We start from the raw sequence: 21,287 nt of genomic DNA, 5'->3' as shown, positions 1-21,287 counted from the left end.
ATGTTGTTCACCTTGAGGAGTAAACTGGTGTTTCGTGAGACCCCCCGTTACATCCTTCTGTTTAACCTCCTTTGTGCAGACACTATGCAGATGGCACTGAGTCAGTTACTGTACCTTCTTTCTATTAGTAGAATAACACTGACGTATCCGTTATGTGGGGTTCTTGCCATGCTCGCTGAACTCACAAATCAGATCTCTCCTCTCACACTGGTGGTGATGTCTCTGGAGAGATATGTGGCTGTGTGCTACCCACTGAGGCACACTACCATCATCACCATGAGAAACACAGCAGTGGCTATCATTGCGGTTTGGGCCTTCAGTTCACTGAATATCCTCACACGAGTTATTCTAATGTTAGATTTTCCATTTGAAGACCTGGAGAGCCTGCAGATGACAGATTTCTGTAGTTTGTTCATAATTTTTCTCGGGCCGATGTCTGATCTTTACGATAAAGGCTACATTTATTTTCTGTTTGTATCAGCTGGTGGGGCGATCACTTGCTCCTATATTGGTGTGATGATAGCAGCCAGGTCAGCCTCCACGGACAAAGCTTCAGCCCGAAAGGCTCGTCACACACTGCTGCTGCATATGGTGCAGCTGGGCCTCAGTCTCTCCTCGTTCATGCACAACTTGTTCCTCGTAGCCGTCTCAAAACTGGTCACAAGGATCGTGCTCGTGCGCATCCAGAATGTTTTTTATGTGTTTTTAATAATTCTGCCCAAGTGTCTGAGTTCTCTCATCTATGGCCTCAGAGATCAGACCATCAGGTACGCCCTCGTGTACCACTTATGTTGTCGACTGAAACTCTCAGTCGTCACAGCAAAGCCCGAAGTCTCACCCTGATATACACAGATATGAATTAACCTCTATGTGTTTGTTAAAGTCAGCATTTATAAGAAACTAATTCAAAATACATGTTTAAAAGGATCTCAGATGTTTCATGTTTAGAATTACAAACTGTTTTGTCAATATTTCTTAAAATCCACCCACAGAACCATGACAACCAACAAAAGCTGTTCGTCACAATGATTTGAGAAGTATTTGTTCAGAGTTATCATCATTTCACTTTTTAAAATCATTTTGTCCTAAAATGTCTGGGTTAGGGTTAGGATAAGCCTGTAAAAAGAGCTACAGAGGAAGGTACGGAGATACGGAGGAGAAAGAAGCTGACAGTTCCCTGGATAATCACTGCAAAATGTATTTGTTTCTGAATTTATTTCGTAGACATATCTGTTTATCTCATAAGCATAATTATGTATTTATTTAAGATTGGCTTAGATAGCATTCCATATCAGTTCAGTTACTGCTCGTAAACGTCGTCGTCATACCCATTTACTAAACTCTAATTAAATCCAGATTAGTTCATGGTGGTTCAGCATCAGAAACCAAATAAAACGGTAAAGTACCCAAATGTCCTGCTGTTGTTGTTTTTGTTTGTCATGTGTTTGTTGTGTTACAAATGGGCTACAACTGAATTTGTTAGTGCATCCCTGTGCTGCATAATGACAATAACTGATCCTTAAAACCCTTACATTCTGGAGGAAATGCAAAGTTTAGGGATGAGAGCTAAAGAATATACTTTATGGGGAAAGTTTAGCAGCTGGGACAACAAAGGAACTGACTGGACCAGGAGTTGGCAGTCATGCAACTAATAGAAGGCAAGCTGCCGTTAAACACCACAGAAGAAGAAGAAGAATTACGGTGACGTCATAGCGTAAGACGTATGAAATTGCGTAGAGACGTTGCTGTCCGTCAATTTTCCCTCGTTGACGAAGCTATCGCGGCTATGCCGATGTTTAGCTAAAGAAGCTTTTATCGTTCCGTGTTGTGCTTTATCTTCGTGGGAGGAAGGTCGACAAAGAACCGAACATCCACAGCAACGGTGTTACAGGTAGATGTTTGTGGAACTGACGTTTATCCTTCTGCTCGTCTTCCTTTTGTTTTGCTAACGTTTTACGTAGCGACGCTAAGTAGTTAGCCACGGAGCTAGCTAGCTAGCTAACGTTAGCTTGACGCACGTAACTTCTAACTAGCAAACTGTGCGCAACGCGGTGATCGTCCAGTAGTATACTGTGTTTATATTGAGTTAAACATATAATTGTTAATGTTGAAGAGGTGATAGAGGCGTGTGTGTTTATCAATATAACGTTAGTTATCATGTTAGCTGACGCGTTAACTATGCTACGTCAGTTTTAGCTTATCCTGCTAATGTTTCCTAGCTTCAGTTTAAAACGATGTTGTGCCAAAAGTTTACATCAGTGGTGGAATGTAACTAAGTACTTTTACTTAGGTAGGTTACTGCATTTAAGTAAAAACTACTGCTAGTTAATACTTCTCCTCCACTACATATCAGAGGTAGATGTTGTACTTTTTACTGTACTACATCTCATCAAGTGTTTCCTTCATGTTCTTCAGCTAAATAAACTCCTTAAAAAGCCTCGGCTCAGCTGTAAAATGCGCCGTCACAAAGCTGAACACTTTCTCTTTAGATATACGAGGTTCCGACAGGACAGATACGCTACAAACATGATCTGATAGAATATGATGCATTAGTGTAGATTACAGTAAACAGGATATAAAGGAGTTAACATGCAACAAACACATTAATGCAGCACACTGAAATCTATCTTTGCTTTACCGAAGACACCATTTGTTTCAAGAGATTATTTCTTTTAATCAAGGAACTGTTTGGATTAGAAGGTTAAATGTCTGAAGAAACTCCAAAATGTATATTCAATCTGAAAGATTTAAGTGTTTATACTCTGATTTGATGTGCCATCCAAAGAGGAGCGTTTTTCTAAATGTGAATTGTTTGTGCTGGGTATAAACGTAGCTTTATGAATGCAGCTGCTCAAAGTGTTTGTCTCCACACAGAAGACCTATGCGGTCCTGCTAGCAGGGCAAGATGTTCAACAAGTCATTCGGTACTCCCTTCGGCGGAGGGACGGGGGGGTTCGGCACCTCGTCGACCTTTGGACAACAAAGTGAGTTGTTTTTATTTATTCTCTGGGATTCAAACCTCCAGCAGCACGAGCCCAGAGATCGTTCTCTAAATGACTTCTCTCATTAATCACTCTGTTGTGTTCATTCTGTACACATGACCTCTGTCACACTCCTCTGTTGCTCTCTCAGGTTTCTTCCTCTTCTTTCTTCCCGTTAAAGAGTTTTTCCTGTCCCGATGTGAGGGTCAGAGGATGTCGTGTTACAGATTGTAAAGCCCTCTGAGCAGAACTGGTGATTTTGGGCTACACAAAATGAATAGAATTGGATTTCATCCTCCAGGAAACTCTTAAAAAACACATCTTACCAGAATTTAGTTAGTTAATGCTGATTGTAAACAGTGTGGCATTCACACGTGCACCATCAGGTTCTCCGTGGAGTGGACAGACTAAACCTGTTATTTGATCTGGTCCGGTTCGGTATTCCTGGTGACTGAAGATTTAAATCATCCGTCTGTGTCGTCCTCTCCTCACATGAACTACAGACGCTGGTTTTGGGGCGGCGGGCGGCTTCGGGACGTCAGCGTTCGGGGCCACGGCCAACACCGGGGGACTGTTTGGTCCCGCGCAGAATAAACCTGGTTCGTCTGCTCTTGTTTGAAGAAAAAAAAATGAAAGCAAACTGATGTTTGTGGTGTTCAGTTACGCAGTGAGCACTTCCTGTCTGGGGACGTAGTGTTTTACCTGCTGAAAAAGACATCTTCATGAACCATTTAACATTTATTGCCTTTTATTAAAGAAACAAGTAGTTACTTGAAACACAGGACGGCTGTATCCAACACTCATCGGTCCTGGTCTCTTTCCTGCAGGCGGTCTGTTTGGGTCCAGTACGTTCAGCCAGCCGGCGGCGTCCGCCCCCAACACCGGCTTTGGTTTCGGTGCGGCGACCGGCACCTCGACCAGCTTGTTTGGCAACACCGGAACGGGCGCCAGCGGCGGACTCTTCTCCCAGCCGAGCAATGCTTTCGGGGCCAACAAACCCACCTCGTTTGGAAGTGAGAACCCTCCGCACGCCACCGTTTAGGGTCTCTTTCAGGTCGTCCAGTAGGGACCTCACACAGCTGCTGTTATTCATGAGATGACAACTAAAAATGTGATATAAGATGCTCATGTGTTTCTATACAAAACAAGTTCCTTCTAACCAAACGTTCAATGCTCCCGTTGTGTTTTGCACACTGCTCAGTCCCGTTGTCGTTTTTGATTTGTTTATCTTATGAAACGTCTGAACGTTTGAAGAAGTCTCCCTCCCATCGTGTCCTCCAGGCTTTGGGACCAGCACCAGCAGTGGCGGGCTGTTTGGGACGACCAACACCACCTCCAACCCGTTCGGTGGAGGTAGTGTCGCCTCCCTGTTCGGAGGCTCGGGGTTCACCGCCGCCCAGCAGCAGCAGCAGCAGCAGCAGCAACAACAGCAGCAGCAGCAGCAGCAGCAGCAGCAGCCGGGGACCACCGTCAAGTTCAATGTGAGTCTATAAAGGTTATTCAAAACGTGTCAGGATGCCTCCTAAACATGTTGGTCACCACTCTGCTGTTTAGGTCAAATACATATTATTTTGGGCTGATTGAGGGAAGTTTAAATGATTTTTAATATAAAAAGATTTTCACTCGTTTTTTCCTTGCAAATTCAAGACATAAGAATCTAAGAGTCTTTTTCTCAGAATATTACCCCCTGATTTTATATACATTTATATGTTTAACCTACAATGGCCCTGATATGCTGGGGTACTATTCCCCCACAATGCAACTCTCAGAATAAATGGCGGAAACCTTGAAACCTAATTGAGACGCCTCAGAAAACGTTTTGATCGAGCGAGTCTTTGAATCTAAAGCTTCAGTTTGAACGCTAGACTTGAATCGTTTCCTGTTCGTATGTCGATCTCACTAGAAGAATGTTCTGTAAAGATTAATATGAAGTTTGTGTTGAACTTTAAATCAACGAAAAGGTGAAATGATGTTAAAAATGAGCGTTTTCACCCTGAAACCTGTAAATAATGTAAGTGAGACAAAACCACGCGTTCGTACATTTTACTCACCGTCACACTTCTGTTGTTCCTTCAGGCTCCGACAGGAAGTGACACCATGGTGAAGGCCGGTGTGACCACCAGCATCAACACCAAGCACCAGTGCATCACGGCCATGAAGGAGTACGAGAACAAATCCCTGGAGGTGAGTGTGTTTGAGGACGACGGGCGCGTTGTTGACCGGAAAAAAAGATTTAGAGACGGCAAAGAAAACGGAGCTCGGCTGTGATTTCAACCGCAGTCTGAATCTCCACCACCGTCGTGGTGCATTCAGGTACACCTCGTAAACTGAGAATATCCAGCTGTTGTTGTAAACTTCCCTCCTGCCGTCGTTCTCTCCCTGCAGGAGTTAAGGCTGGAGGACTACCAGGCGGGCAGGAAGGGCCCGACCAACCCGATGGCGGCGCCGACCGGCAGTCTGTTCGGCGCCACCACGGCGCCGGCCAGCGCCGCCACTGGGTTGTTCGGCGCCGCGGCCCCCAACACCAACTTCTCCTTCGGACAGAACAAGACCACCTTCGGAGCCGCGCGTGAGTAGAAATCATTTAAAATATCAAATCAGAAAACGTCAAAATCGTCGGTGAGTCATCGGCTCAATCTTTGTTTCTCTTCCAGCGGCGGCCGGAGGTTTCGGAGCGGCGGCCGGAGGTCTGTTCGGTCAGCCGGCCCCCCCACAGGCCAGCAGCCTCTTCAAGCCCTTCGGTCAGACCACCACCACACCGAGCACCGGGTTCTCCTTCGGAAACACCAACACCATGGGACAGGCCAACACCAGCAGCATGGTGAGGACCAACAGTCTCTATCTGTGAAGTTTGAACTAGTGTTGAATAAAACGGCACTTATGAGTAAAGAAAATGTGAAACGCTTCATGATATAAAGTCAAAGTTAGAACCTCGTTGTGAGATGTATGAAGGGAAATGTGAGGTCGGCGAGTTTAAAGTATTTAAACTGGGTCCTCCCATAGACCTCCATTCACTAGTCTGATTCTACTGTTAAACAGGTTTCATGCAGAGAAATAAATATAAAAACAAACCTTAGTTTGACACCACAGAAGAAGAAAAGGAGCGATTTCTTTTAAATCTGCCATTTTTAAAGCAGCCTGTCGTCTCACACTTTTATTGTGGCGGTGTCTCATCTGTGCTTCCTGTGATTCAGGGATTGTTCGGGAACGCCGCAGCGCCTCAGGCGGGCGGCTTGTTCGGCGCCGCTCAGCCCGCCGCCGCCGCCGGCTTCGGGGCGGGAACCGGACTGTTCGGACAACCCAACGCTGGATTTGGAAACGTGGGCGCGCAGGTACGAGACGATCTAACGGAGACGCACGAGACGTTTCCTCACTCGAGAGAATAAAGCCCTAAAATAACGTCATGATGTGTTCACATGTCATCGGTAAAATGTAGTTTTGTTATAAACCTGAATAAATCCAGCAGTCTGAAGATGTTTTCACATGAATATAAAATAGATATTAGAGATTATTATACATCAGTAAAATGACTAATGACCCCAAAACATGTTTAATCAAATAAATCAAATACAATGATTCATTTCCTTATCATTTGAATTGTGTGTTTTAAGCAAATATTCTGCACTATATAATAATGAGTGTGTTGGAACAAAGGAACCGAGTGAGAGAAAAATATGAAAATGTACAATACGGTAAACGAACGAATGTTAAAGTGACATGTTCACTAATATAAGTTGATTAGTTCAATCCACTTCCTGTTTACACCATTACCCACAAGCCCCGTGACCGTTCACGTGACGACGTCTTCTTCGTGTCCTCTTGTGTTTTCTCGTCTCTTGCAGCAGAGTTTGTTCGGTAACAAGGCGGCCGGGTTCGGCACCACCACCACCAGCGCCGCCCCGTCCTTCGGCACCGGCACCGGGCTGTTTGGCAACAAGCCCGCCCTCACGCTGGGGGCCGGAGCCAACACCTCCACCTTCGGTGAGTCTGTCCGGCGTTAGGGGAGACGGGGGAGACGGGAATCAGTGCTTCAGTAATAATAACGCTTTGTGTTTTTTATCGCTTGCTGCAGGTTTTGGTACAAACCCCGCGGCCGGGAGTCTGTTCGGGAACAAGGCGGCCACCGGAGGTCTGGGGACGGCACTGGGAACCAGCTTCGGAGCAGGTACTGGATCCACCACACCGGGAGGGACCAGATGATGAAATAATAACACATATAATCAGATAACGAACACGCGCACACAACCGGGACGGGAAATAAAACGTGATCTCATGTTACCGGCCACTGCTTTGACAGCGGTGATGAAAAGCGTCTTTGGGTCGAAGCTTCACTCTGAAAGTCTGACTCGGTGAAAGAAACAAATAGTCTTCTTTAAAATCCTGTCAAACAGAAGAACTGGTGAATATTTAGTGATTTTCATGGATAAATTAAATTAAACCATTTATTTATAAAAAGGCCAGTTAGCAGGCTGAGGAGAGGCAATCAACACACACACACACACACACACACACACACACACACACACACACACACACACACACACACACACACACACACAGTAGATTAATATTAAGTGTGTGTGTGTTCAGCAGTGGGAACAGGCCAGGCGTCTCTGTTTGGGAACAACCAGGGCAAACTGGGAGCCACACTGGGAACGATGGGAACCTTCGGAGCGTCGGCGTTCAACAGCGGAGCAAATACTCTGGGCTTTGGAGCTCCACAGCAACCCGTCGGTGAGCAGCACCCGTCTGTCTGTCTGTCTGTCTGTCTGTCTGTCTGTCTGGAACAAAAGATCTTTTTACTCGGTTAAACCAGCAACAGGAGTCACAAACATCTCTTCAGCTTAGAGCCAGTAGAGGTGTGTAGAGGTGTGTAGAGGTGTGTAGAGGTGTGTAGAGGTGTGTAGAGGTGTGTAGAGGTGTGTAGAGGTGTGTAGAGGCGTTTGTCTGAGTTTCACTACAGTAGATGGAGTAATGTTCTGCTGTGGACGTATTCTAGACACCTGGAGAATCTATACGAGTCATACTATATCTTCACCTCTATCTTTGTGGAGCTGAAGCTGTTATCTCTGCTCTCTATGAACACACCAGACTGCCTTCACAGAAACCTCATTCTGCCTCTCAGGAGTTGCTGGTTTTACTGCAGTTTGTTTGTGCTTCGTCTCACCTCTCGTTGTTTCCTCCAGCGCTCACGGATCCGAGTGGGACGGCCTCCCAGCAGGCCATGCTCCAGCAGCAGCTCAGCGTCTTGGCGTACTCTCCGTACGGAGACTCGCCGCTGTTCAGAAACCCGCTGTCGGACCCCAAGAAGAAGGAGGAGGTGAGAACCGCACAGCTGTTGTAACGAGCTCCTCTTACGGGCTGTGATCTGCTTTCATTTAATCACGGTGGACGTCATTAATTCACAAACCAAAACCTTTTAAGTATCCAATCGCAACCTCTCGTGTTCTGACAGCGTCTGAAACCAACCAATCCGACGGCCCAGAAGGCTCTGACCACGCCCACCCACTACAAGCTGACCCCTCGCCCGGCGACCAGGGTCCGCCCCAAAGCGCTGACGTCATCGGGGGCGTCCAAGTCACAGCTGTTCGACGGCCTGGACGACGACGAGCCGTCGCTCACCAACGGAGCCTTCATACCCAGGTACCCGCCTCGTACCCGCCTCGTCAGCGTTTCAACAAAACCGAGACGCAAGACCTCAGAAAAACAGGCTTTTGATAACAAAATAATGGCAATAAAAATAGTATTATAATTATTAAAAAATAAATGTGTTTGTTTTTAATAGAATTTAATGTCACAGAACAAACTGCTGCAAAGTGTTTGTGTGTTCACAGGAAGAGCATCAAGAAGCTGGTGCTGAAGAACCTGAACAGCAGTCAGTACAGCAGCCCGGTGAACAAAGAGACGGACGACCTGGCTTCACCGCCAGAGTACCCACAGAACGGACACAGGTACACACACACACACACACACACACACACACACACACACACACACACACACACACACACACACACACACACACACACACACACACACACACACACACACACACACAGATGTACACGCACGCACGCACACACACACACAGATGTACACGCACGCACGCACACACACACACAGATGTACACACACACACACACACACACACACACACACACACACACACACACACACACACACAGATGTACACGCACGCACGCACACACACACACAGATGTACACGCACACACACACACACACACACACACACACACACACACACACACACACACACACACACACACACACACAGATGTACACGCACGCACGCACACACACACACAGATGTACACGCACACACACACACACACACACAGATGTACACGCACGCACGCACACACACACACAGATGTACACGCACACGCACACACACACACACACACACACACACACACACACACACACACACACACACACACACACACACACAGAGTTCTCTGGTTAACTGCCGAAACTAATTTGAACCGAACTGTTTAAAATAAACAAGGTTAGCGGTTTTGAACACAACTTGGCAGGTGATTGGATGAACCATCTGTCAATCAAACTCTTAACCTGTTGGGAGAAAAGCTGCTGACAAATGTCTAAACGGGTAAAATGATGAAGTGACGACATTTTAGAGCGATATGGACGTAAACTGACACTCGACTGTTAACTGTTTGTTCATTAGTTGCTCTCATGCTAACGGTGCAGTCTGTTCTGTCTGCAGTCATATGGAGGAGGAGGAGGAGATGGCCGGTCCCAGCAGCCGGACGGACGACGACCCCGAGGTCACCCAGTTCTACGTCAACCCCATCGCCAAACCCATCCCGCAGGGCCGCGTCCAGACCAGCCTGCAGGACACCATCAGCGACCTCAACATGCACAAACCGGCCAGGAACGGCGGACTGGAGGTCAGCGGGCGAGATATTCAAATGTTATGTTGCAGAATCCAAGACTGTGAGTGTGTTCACGGTCAGTCTCACTGTTGTTGTTGTATTTCTCCCTCAGCTGAGCAGCGAGGACGTGTCTGCATCTCTGGGGGACGAGTCTCTGCAGGAGGACCGAGAGGAGGAGCAGCAGGAGGTCCAGCAGTCTCCTCACCCGGCAGGTCGGATACACATCGATGAAAACACGAGATTTAATCCGTGTTCAGCCAATCTGCTGCCACAAATGAGCCTTTCCGTCTTTATTGTGAAAGTGTCTGTCTGACGGACAGAAAGGCCCCAAAACGACGATATCGGTATAAAGACGCTCTCTCAGCGGCCACACGCTTCTAACTCATCCCTCTGTGTCCTTCAGGCATCGTGCTGAACCGTGTCGGTTACTACACCATCCCCTCCATGGACGATCTCGCTGAGATGGTGGATGAAAACGGAGACTGTGTGGTGGACAACTTCACCGTCGGCAGGAAAGGTAACGTCCGCTCACGACATCGAAGTTTAATGAAATCTTCTCAACGCGTGAGGTTAAAGCGCGAGTGTCTCACCGCTCGGCTCCGATTGGCCCTCACAGGCTACGGCTCCATCTTCTTCCCCGGCGAGGTGAACGTGACGGCGCTGAACCTCGACGAGATCGTGCACTTCAGACGCAAAGAGGTCATCGTGTACCCGGACGACAAAAACAAGCCTCTGGAGGGGGAGGGGCTAAACAGGTGAGGGACGGTGGCTTTGTCTAAAGATGTTATGTCGTCTGTTCGCTTCCTGTCCTGACCCGGTTCCTCGTTTCCACTTCGTGTGATCGCAGGCGAGCCGAGGTGACTCTGGACGGCGTTTGGCCAAACGACAAGACGGCCTGCACTCAGATCCGGAGCCCCGAGCGTCTCACCGAGATGAACTACGAGGGCCGGCTGGAGAAAGCATCGCGCAAACAGGGAGCTCGCTTCCTGGAGTACAGAGCTGAGACCGGCTCCTGGGTGTTCGAGGTCAGTAGACGTCACTCTGAGGAAAATGGTGACGTGTTCAGCAGTTACAGATCCAAACATGGCTGAGATGGTTACCTCGAGCTCTGTGCTGTTCAGGTGTAACTGCCCCCTCTCTCTCTCGGGTGTAACTGACTCCTCCCCCTCTCTCTCGCGCTCTCTCAGGTGGCCCATTTCTCTAAGTATGGCCTCCAGGACTCTGACGAGGAGGAGGACGTCCCGCTCAAAGCCGACCCCAAGAAGCTGAAGACGATGATGTCACTTCCTCCCAGCAGGCCCCCCTCCCAGCAGCAGGTGGCGCCACAGGCTCAGGTAGAGCAGCCTGCGCCCATCCACACTCATCTTCATCCTCCTCGTCCTCACTGACACACCTGAGATTATGTATATAAAATGTTTCTTTATGTTCATGAAGAGCATGAAAGAAAACGTAACAACACTCCTTTTAGGAGCAACGAATATTCAGTGACTTCATTCCCTAAACTAGACGATCTCTGAATATCACCGCTCTGTGGTTTTTATATTCATTCATAAAACAGCCTGAATGCACCGTGGTATATTCCTGAAACAAGAATCTTTAGTGAGATATCTCCATTAAAGTGTTGTTTCAGAATGCTGAACTTTAAAGTCGATGACTTTGATCCGGTTCAGGTCGTCTGACGTCGTTCACAGTAAACGGAGCTGAAGCACGACCGTAGATCACAGCGCTTCATCTCATCAGGAACGTTTTAATGTTCCTCCAGTTATAATGCTGGAACACACACACACACACGCACACGCACACGCACGCACACACACACACACACGTAAACCTTAACTCAAAGTACTTTCTCTTCTCAGGAAACCTTTTGATCAGACGTTTTAGTTCTCATGACTCCTACAGAATGTCTGCTGGTGTTATTACTATATTATTACTATATTATGAGTTTCTCTTAAAGTTTGTGTTCAACATCTGCTTCGGAGCATAAATACTTCAGCAGGTCAACGTTTCAGACTCTCCGCTGCTTCAAGATGTGTGACGTGAATTGTATTCATTTATTTTTGATGCATTTAATGAAAGAAAAACCGAATAAAGTTTATGAAGACTTTTAATCTTTGGTCTGTAAAGTTTGTGATATTTTAATCTGCAGAGATGAAAGGTTTCTTGTTTATTTTCTGTTTATTAAATATGAGATTTTTATTTTGATAAAAGCAAAATACAGTTTTTCATCAGATCAGTGGAAGTTTATCAACAATCAGCCGACGTCACTGTAAATATGAACACAAAGAAATGTTTGTTTTCTGTTCGTTCTATAAACGTGAAACCTACGATAAACCATAATAATAATAATTTATTATGTTACAATACAAAGGAAACCTAAAGGTGCTTCACATACGAGTTAAGACTATTATACAAGGAGGACGTTAGAGGAGGAATTATAACAAAATATTCAACCAAGTTTAAAATGCACTCAATTTCAGCGTGTGTGTGTGTGTGTGTGTGTGTGTGTGTTTTCAGTCTGCTGTTGCCGTGGAGATCACAGGAGGCGTGGCCGAGCTGGACAGCGACATGGCCGACATCACCCAGAGCTTCCCGACAGAGAGCATGCTGGGAGGAGAGGACGACGACCTGCCGATGTTGGAGACGGACTGGACGAGCGGGAAGCTCGGGGGTCCGATCCCCGCGGAGCACGACGGCGTCTCCGCGTCCGGCCACATGGCGTCCTCGCTGGGGATCAACCCTCACACCCTCCAGGTAGAGCCACGGGCCTCAAAACAGGAAGTACAGTCGAGCCTGAATGAAGCCGGCGTTTGAACCTTCACGTGTTCTCGTCTGCAGATCATGAAGGCGTCTCTGTTCGCTGAGGATGAGGAGGAGAGCGACGTGTTTCAGGACCAGAGAGCGATGAAGGTCGACGTCTCGTCTCCTCGTCTCGTCGTACCGGGAACTCAGAGCCGACCCTCCGGTACGAAAACGCTCACCTACGCCCACTTCCTGTTTTATTTTGGTGACCTCTATTTATATTTATTCAGGGGCGGTTTGAGGTTTAGTGCCGTGAAGATATTATTTGATGAAGATGAAGATATTATATAGAGCAGCAGCGTGGTGATGATGATGGTGATGATGATGATGATCTCCCTCCCTCCACAGTGGGGGGTCTCCTTCAGGCTCGGTTCACCTCCGGCCTCTTCACTCAGATGTCTGACTCGCCTCCTCTGACTCGGGGGTCCCCGGCAGCTAAAGAGCCCCCCCGCTCGTCTCACTGGGCCGGGCCGGGACCCTCGTCCTTCCTGCTGCCCCCCCGAACCCCGGAGCCTTCGGTCAGGACGGTCGGCGTCCGGCGGCTGGGCGGCCCCGTGGCCCTCAAGGAGTCGGTCACTCGGGGGAAGGTTTGTTGTTGTTTATTGATCTCAGGTAAACAAAGATATAACCGATATTCATGACATCATCAGGAGGAGTATTCACTGTAACAAGACACACGTCTGTAAGAACACAAAATAAACATTTAGTTGTGATTTAATTGCAATAAACAGACAAAAATGATGCAGATTTGTAAAAAGTCTGAATTCATGTTTTGTTAGTTCTCTCCTCAAGAAGACGAGTAAATAACTTTTAAAATACTTGTTTTCTGTTATCAATCAGTGCTAGGCTAAGCTAACATTGTAGCATCTCCATCAACACTCAACATGACGTCATACAGGTGTAAATAGCGTCGTTATTGTTTGCAGCGTCTGGTTCATACACATGTACACACACAGTTTCTGGTCTCTACTAATACGAGGTATCGCAGAGCTCAGAGCGAACACAGACGTCTACGACGTTTGTTGATGGAAGCGTTTGTAGCACATGGTGTGTTTAAGGACAGTCGTAAAGAGGAAAACTGTTTTTGTTACACCTACTGTCTGTAATACACGGTGTAGTTTTGGAGATTGTTCAAAGTAAACATGGTTTTCCGTCCCGTCGGTGGGTTTTGGGGTTCAGACGACCAAACAAGATGTGAAACCAAAGTAGGACTCGAATATGAATGTTTCTTTCATAAACTCCGTCTGCTGCTCGTTTCTATAGCTCCTCTGAAGCTTCTCCTCACTGATGGTTTGTGTTGCTGCTCTGTAGGGGAGTCTGCTGATGGACGCCGGCTTGTTTGCGGGTCGCTCCTTCCGGGTGGGTTGGGGTCCCGGCTGGACGCTCGCTCACTGCGGCCACCGGCTGAGCTCACCGCCGGCCAAACGGCTCGACCACCGAGAACTCACCAAGACTGACTTCAGCTTCCTGCCCAAACCCGCCCGGAGCAAACCGTAAGAAACCGTTTTACATAAAGAATAAAGAAATTATAAACGCAGCAAACATAAACATGCTGATCAGTGGTGTCTCCTCAGGCTCTCAGAGAGCCCCTATAAGGTGGTTCTGGAGCAGCTGGTGGGTCTGGAGCCTCCAGTGAAGACCAGCGAGGAAGAGGAGGATGATGATGAAGAGGAGAGCCGGTCGGTGCTGCAGCGCCCTCTGGAGATATGTCTGAAGCACAGCACCATCGACTCCGCCGACGCCTCCGCCTGCCCACTGGTCCGACCGCGGCCCGGCGTAGCGGCGCTGCACGAGTACGCCGAGTGGATCCGAGAGCTGAGCGAGCAGCAGGGAGACACTGAGCGTAAGAGTTCATACGTTAGAGTTCGTACGGTAGAGGGTTCGTACGTTAGAGGGTTCGTACGTTAGAGTTCGTACGTTAGAGGGTTCGTACGTTAGAGGGTTCGTACGTTAGAGGGTTCGTACGTTAGAGTTCGTACGGTAGAGGGTTCGTACGGTAGAGAGTTCGTACAGTAGAGGGTTCGTACGGTAGAGAGTTCGTACGGTAGAGAGTTCGTACGGTAGAGAGTTCGTACAGTAGAGAGTTCGTACGGTAGAGAGTTCGTACAGTAGAGGGTTCGTACGTTAGAGAGTTCGTACGGTAGAGGGTTCGTACGGTAGAGAGTTCGTACGGTAGAGGGTTCGTACGGTAGAGAGTTCGTACGGTAGAGAGTTCGTACGGTAGAGGGTTCGTACGGTAGAGGGTTCGTACGGTAGAGAGTTCGTACGGTAGAGGGTTCGTACGGTAGAGAGTTCGTACGGTAGAGAGTTCGTACGGTAGAGGGTTCGTACGGTAGAGAGTTCGTACGGTAGAGAGTTCGTACAGTAGAGGGTTCGTACGTTAGAGAGTTCGTACGGTAGAGGGTTCGTACGGTAGAGAGTTCGTACGGTAGAGGGTTCGTACGGTAGAGGGTTCGTACGGTAGAGAGTTCGTACGGTAGAGGGTTCGTACGGTAGAGGGTTCGTACGGTAGAGGGTTCGTACGGTAGAGAGTTCGTACGGTAGAGAGTTCGTACAGTAGAGGGTTCGTACGTTAGAGAGTTCGTACGGTAGAGAGTTCGTACAGTAGAGGGTTCGTACGGTAGAGAGTTCGTACGGTAGAGGGTTCGTACGGTAGAGGGTTCGTACGGTAGAGAGTTCGTACGGTAGAGGGTTCGTACGTTAGAGGGTTCGTACGGTAGAGAGTTCGTACGGTAGAGGGTTCGTACGGTAGAGGGTTCGTACGGTAGAGGGTTCGTACGGTAGAGAGTTCGTACGGTAGAGAGTTCGTACGTTAGAGGGTTCGTACGGTAGAGAGTTCGTACGTTAGAGGGTTCATACGTTAGAGTTCGTACGTTACACCTCAGAGGGAAATATTGTACTTTTTACTGCATTACATTTATTAATTAAAAAAAGTTACTTTCAGTTAAATAATACAAAATTTAAACTAATAAATTATATTTTATTATAGATTATATAAAATAATTAAAATGAGCTGCAACATTAAAGCGTCAATATATATATATATATATATATATATATATATATATATATATATAATATATATTATTCTGTCTGATGGGTACTTTTGGTACTTGAGGTATATTTTTATGCTTATACTTTTGTATTTTTACACTTGTTTACACTGTAGTATTACTACTTTTACTGAAATACAATATCTTGAGTACTTCTTTGCTAGCTTAGCTTAGCTTTAGCATAGCTTCACTGGTATTTTTCTGACTCTTGAGATTCTCTCTCTCCCCTCCAGCCCTCCTGGGTTACTGGTCTGAGGTCTGGACCCTGTGTGAGGCCCTGTGGGGCCGGCTGGGCCCCTCCGACCCGGAGACGCCCGACGAGTACGAGCAGCAGCTGGAGAGGAGGCGGACCTTCTCGGCCTGGCTGACCCACGGAGCCGCCCGCAGGGTGGAGGAGGAGGTGGCGCTGGCGGCGAAGGGTCGTCACACGGACGCCATCTTCAGCTACCTGACGGGAAACCGCATCAGTGAGGCCTGTCGACTGGCTCAGAAGGAAGGTGAGGAGAGACGCACAGACAGACCTGTTAGCGTCCCTCGCTAGCGTCCCTGCTAACCCTAACCCGTCTGTCCCCAGGAGACCACCGTCTGTCCCTGCTGCTGTCCCAGGCCGTGGGCTCTCAGTACTGCAGAGACCTGCTGGCCCTCCAGCTCGCCGACTGGAACCGCATGCAGACAGACAGCTACCTGCCCGAGGAACGGCTGCGCATCTTCACGCTGCTCTCCGGGAAACCCGTACGGACGCGTGACGTTTCATTTCCTGTGTTGATGCTAAAATACCTCTGCTGACGATAATATGTGTATATTTTGCATCGACATGTAAGTTGAGAGTGGTCAGAAAGGAAAGAATACAGCATGCATTCATTGTGACCCTCCAGGTGTGGCAGTCCTCTGACTCTGTGGTGAACGTTTGCTCCGAGCTGGACTGGAAGCGCTGCGTAGCCGTTCACCTCTGGTTCATGTTGCCGCCTACGGCCTCGGTAGCCGACGCCCTCAGAGGATATGAAGACGCCTTCCAGGTGAGCTGCTGCTTCCTCTCTGCGTCTCTCTCTGTGTGTGTATCGCATCTCATCTCTGTGGTTGTCTGTGTCCTGCAGGGCTCATGTGAGGGGGGGAAGTACGCCTGCCCCCCCCTTCCTCCGTACATGGAGGCGGAGCAGCCGGACATGGAGGACGAGGAGGCGGAGCCTAAACGGCCGCTGCACGACCTCTGCTTCCACCTGCTCAAACTCTACAGTGACCGGTAAACCAGCTAAATATTCACTCAGAAGTAGATTTTTAACACGCTGAATTGTCCTTTTTATCAGATAAAAACAATCGAAAATCCTCCAGAGACGACGAACGTTTGTCTAAACAGAGCCGGTCTGTGCGGGTTTCACCGGTCCACCTGTCTGGACTCGTCAGACCTCTTTAAGTGTCTCTGTCTCTGTGTTCAGACACTACAGCCTGCAGCAGCTGCTGGACCCTCTGACCGTCACCTGGGAGCGTCTGGACTACCGGCTGAGCTGGCACCTGTGGGGCGTCCTGCAGGCGCTGCACTACAGCCACCTGAGCGCCTCGCGGCAGGGACTCCTCCACGCCAGCTACGCCGCCCAGCTGGAGAGCGCCGGGCTGTGGCACATGGCCGTCTTCATCCTGCTGCACATCCCCGACCACACGTAGGTCCACGTCAGCGTCTGGTTCATTTTCTATCAAGTTCATAAAAGACTCAATAAAAGAAATATATAGATACAAGTCAAATAAAATCAATAAAAGACTAAATACTGACTCAGCATTTTGGAGGACTGAAATCAAAGGTGTTGATTTATTAAATAATCTGAGATTATATTTTATTTGATCTTTGAGACTCGTCTGTCGTCTTCTTCTTCTGTGGTGTTTGAATGTTCTCTGTGTGTCTCCAGTCAGCGGGAGCGAGCGGTGAGGGCGATGTTGACCCTGCACTGCCGCCTGCAGGAGACGGACGAGTCTCTGCGGAGGGAGCGCTTCCTGACGGAGAGGCTGCTGATCCCGGATCAGTGGCTCCACGAGGCCAAGGCCACCCGAGCGCGTCGCGACGGCGACCGCCACCAGGAGGCGCTGCACCTGTATCGCGCCGGGTGCTGGAGCCAGTGTCACCGGCTGCTCATCCAACACCTGGCCTCAGGTCTGTGTTACTGTCACTTTAATGAGTTTAGAGTAAAACACAAAGTGGTTTTGTTTGTCCTTCGTGGTCTTTTAAAGGAAGCCGTGTTTTTAAAAGCGATCATGTTAAGCTTGTCCCTCCCGTCCTCCCGTAGATTGCATCATCAACGACAACCACGACTACCTGCTGGAGTTCCTGGAGGGGCTGGCGGTCCCTGAACACAGCGCCACCATCCAGGACTGGGACACAGCGGGGGGGGTCTACCTGGACTACATCCGCGTCATTAAGACCCTGCAGGACATCCAGCAGGTGCTGAAGCTTCACCTTCACCTTGAAAGGGTTATTTTAATGTGCAATGAAGAAGAGTAGAAGCCAAAGTGCTCCGCTCATCACAAACGCTAACACGTTAGCATGCTGCTAATGCAGTCACTTCCTGTATGTTCCAGATGGAAACCGCCGGTTACGAGTTGGAGCGTCTCCACGGCGACGTGACGTCTCTGTGCAGCAGGATCGAGCTGCTGCCCTGCAGCTCCGCCAGAGACCGGCTCGCCCAATCAGGTAACAGAACACAGCGGCTCCTGGCCTCTGATTGGCTGACAGGTAGACGAAGGCGAGAGTCAGAGAGAGAACTTTAGCAGCTTAAAGTTACACCGAAACCTGAACACATTCAGAGAGACTCACACCACCAGAGGATGTGAGATATATTATATTTACTATATAATATATATATATATATATTTCCCCCCCCCCCCCGTCGTTGAACACATAGAGTGTAATAAGCTGAGTCCATACAGGAGAAAGAGCCGATGTGAGGTGAGCTGCTTCCACGACTCAAAAACACCTCTGCTAACTAAGCTCCTCCTCCTCCTCCTCCTCCTCCTCCTCCTCCTCCTCCTCCTGCAGAGATGGCGAAGCGCGTGGCTAACATCCTGCGCGTGGTGCTGACCCTCCAGCAGGGCGGCGACTCCGACTCCCTCGGCGTCCCGCTCGGCCTGCTGGCGCCGCACATCAGCCGGCTGCCGATGCCGGAGGACTACACGCTGGAGGAGCTGAGAGGACTCACGCAGTCCTACCTGAGACAGCTCATCGTCAGCCAATGAGAGCGCACGGCGACAGCTCGTCAGCCAATGAGAGCGCACGACGGCCGAGGGCAGTTACAAAAAGATATATATGAAAGGAGCCGAAAGACGAACGGGAGACGAGTCGAGAGAAAACAGTTCGACGACTTGATTCTGTAGTTTGTTCTGAAGACGGACACAAAGCTGCGATACGTCATTCCTCTTCTTCTTCTTCTTCCTCTTCTTCTTCTTCTTCTTCTTTTTCTTCTTTTTCTTCTTCTTCAGGGGAGAATTTTAAAAGAGAAACAAGTGACATGAAGTTCCTCATTCATCCCTTTTATTAGGAACCTCACTTTAACGGTCCAGTCTCAAGAGTCTTTAATACAAAGCAGAAATGAATAGAAACCAATGAGCAGCAAAACGTCGTTATTTAACGTAGTAGGTAAAATGTTCAAACTTTAAAATGATCGGTTCAAATGTCCACATTCTGTTTATTAAATTCTCCCCAAAACCCGACTTACTTCCGTCTTGAACAGAGTTTAGTTGAGTAGCGTGTTTATTTATATACATGTATGTATATAAATAAACGGTTATTATTGTAACTGCACATCGTTGTGCAGGTGAGCGTTTAAATGTGACCTCAGTTACTCGTTTGACCTCTGACCCCCCCCAAAGAAAGCGCCGCGTCATCGATTTAGCTCCGACACAACCAGAAAAAAAAAGAACCTCGTCTGGTTATTTCATTTTCTTCATTCAAAGATTTGGTTTTTATGATGTACGTGAACAAAAAGCAGCCGTTAGCTTAGCATCGTGTGAATAAAGACGATTCTCTGAATGTGGAAGACGAGCGGTGACGACGTGCACAACGTGGGTTTTGTTTTTTGGAGTTCAACATATAAAATGCCTCGTGGTCTATTTTTGTAGATTTCTGTTTGTTTGAATGTAAATCAGGTGCGTGTGTGTGTGTGTGTGTGTACGTAAACAAAGTGTTTTCTTTTTTTTATCAGCACTTGGGTTCAGTTTGATCGTCAGAGTTTTTCTAAAGTGAAGAGTTTCCTCCCAAAAACGAGCTGCCAGTCAGAGATTTCACTGCATGTAATTATATAAATATTGTATATTTTTGGAAAATCAAACAGGGAATATCAGGTCGTTTTTATTCTCCACCTTTAATTATTAATAAATTGGATGCAAAGTGTTTTGGAATGAAACTCTCCACTAGTCGGTCGGTCGGTCATTTTTCTTTTTGTTACAGAATAACTGTTGAAGAATGTTTTTCTTTCTGCGAAGTAAAAAATCAGTTTCTCAACAAACAGGAAGCTCGATGTGTTTGTGTGTGTGTGCGCGCATGTTTCCTGATGATTTTGTTGATAATATTTTTTAATAAAGTCGAAAGTAGAAATAAACAGTTTGTGTATTTTTTGGATCTCATTAGAGGAAAAGAGACAGAAACATCTCACATGTCCTTTATTTACTTGCAGGTGACTTTACCCGTGATCGCTGACTTTGACTTCACCCGCCATCGGTGACTTTGACTTTACCCGCCATCGCTGACTTTACCCGCCATCGCTGACTTTACCCGCCATCGGTGACTTTGATTTTACCCGCCATCGCTGACTTTGACTTTACCCGCCATCGGTGACTTTGACTTTACCCGCCATCGGTGACTTTACCCGCCATCGCTGACTTTACCCGCCATCGCTGACTTTACCCGCCATCGGTGACTTTGATTTTACCCGCCATCGGTGACTTTGACTTTACCCGCCATCGGTGACTTTGACTTTACCCGCCATCGGTGACTTTACCCGCCATCGCTGACTTTACCCGCCATCGGTGACTTTGACTTTACCCGCCATCGGTGACTTTGACTTTACCCGCCATTGCTGACTTTGACTTTACCCGCCATCGGTGACTTTACCCGCCATCGGTGACTTTGACTTTACCCGCCATCGGTGACTTTACCCGCCATCGGTGACTTTGACTTTACCCGCCATCGCTGAATTTACCCGTCGACAGCGAAGCTTTTAGCTGAATGTGCTTCTTAATAAAGTTCACGAAGGAAAATGACAAAATATAAGACTGTCAGAATCAGAAACTGTTAATTAGTGTTTTGCACATAAAAGGAATTTGAGAAATAATTTGTAAAAAAGTAAAATTTGATATGAACAACAAACTATAAGCGTAAATTAAAATAAGTCGGTGATTCAAGTGTTAAATGTCTTCACTAATCTTTTTGAAGAACTGAACCACTTTAAATTGTGCTGAACATGGTTCATTGTACATATCCATAAATATATATTTACGTATTTAATCATTTTTTCCATTTTTCAACGGGATCAAGAATAAATTCAGGTTCTTGT

General features: G+C 47.7%; 2 protein-coding genes across 9 annotated transcripts; both read left to right on the top strand.

Moving 5' to 3' along the window:
* On the top strand, positions 1-843 carry LOC306704653 (odorant receptor 131-2-like; the record flags this gene model as incomplete). Its single annotated transcript, XM_079171095.1, has 1 exon — positions 1-843. One exon carries the CDS (start codon positions 1-3, stop codon positions 841-843), a length of 843 nt encoding a protein of 280 aa, XP_079027221.1.
* Positions 844-1,756: 913 nt separating this feature from the next.
* On the top strand, positions 1,757-20,333 carry nup98 (nucleoporin 98 and 96 precursor; the record flags this gene model as incomplete). 8 transcript variants are annotated; one of them, XM_079171076.1, is made up of 35 exons in its annotated part: positions 1,757-1,891; positions 2,875-2,984; positions 3,485-3,580; positions 3,809-3,994; positions 4,263-4,462; positions 5,058-5,165; positions 5,367-5,550; positions 5,636-5,802; positions 6,176-6,313; positions 6,827-6,962; positions 7,054-7,146; positions 7,572-7,715; positions 8,168-8,301; positions 8,437-8,624; positions 8,816-8,932; positions 9,730-9,913; positions 10,011-10,110; positions 10,302-10,415; positions 10,515-10,653; positions 10,746-10,923; positions 11,086-11,232; positions 12,416-12,652; positions 12,737-12,863; positions 13,049-13,287; positions 14,012-14,193; positions 14,275-14,543; positions 15,987-16,250; positions 16,328-16,485; positions 16,629-16,769; positions 16,848-16,993; positions 17,187-17,408; positions 17,652-17,893; positions 18,027-18,181; positions 18,319-18,430; positions 18,776-20,333. In XM_079171076.1, the coding sequence occupies exons 2-35, from the start codon at positions 2,906-2,908 to the stop codon at positions 18,970-18,972; spliced, it is 5,523 nt and encodes a 1,840-aa protein (XP_079027202.1). In that variant the 5' UTR covers positions 1,757-1,891; positions 2,875-2,905. The 8 variants fall into 8 exon arrangements, with proteins under 8 accessions (XP_079027202.1, XP_079027203.1, XP_079027201.1 ...); XM_079171077.1 differs by having other exon boundaries at positions 6,824-6,962; positions 7,575-7,715; XM_079171075.1 differs by having other exon boundaries at positions 6,824-6,962.
* Between the last annotated feature and the right edge of the window lie 954 nt (positions 20,334-21,287).

The sequence above is a fragment of the Pholis gunnellus genome, assembly GCF_910591455.1.
Source record: "Pholis gunnellus genome assembly, chromosome: 13".
NCBI classification, from domain to species: domain Eukaryota; kingdom Metazoa; phylum Chordata; class Actinopteri; order Perciformes; family Pholidae; genus Pholis; species Pholis gunnellus.
This window is presented reverse-complemented; position numbering and strand designations above follow the sequence as displayed.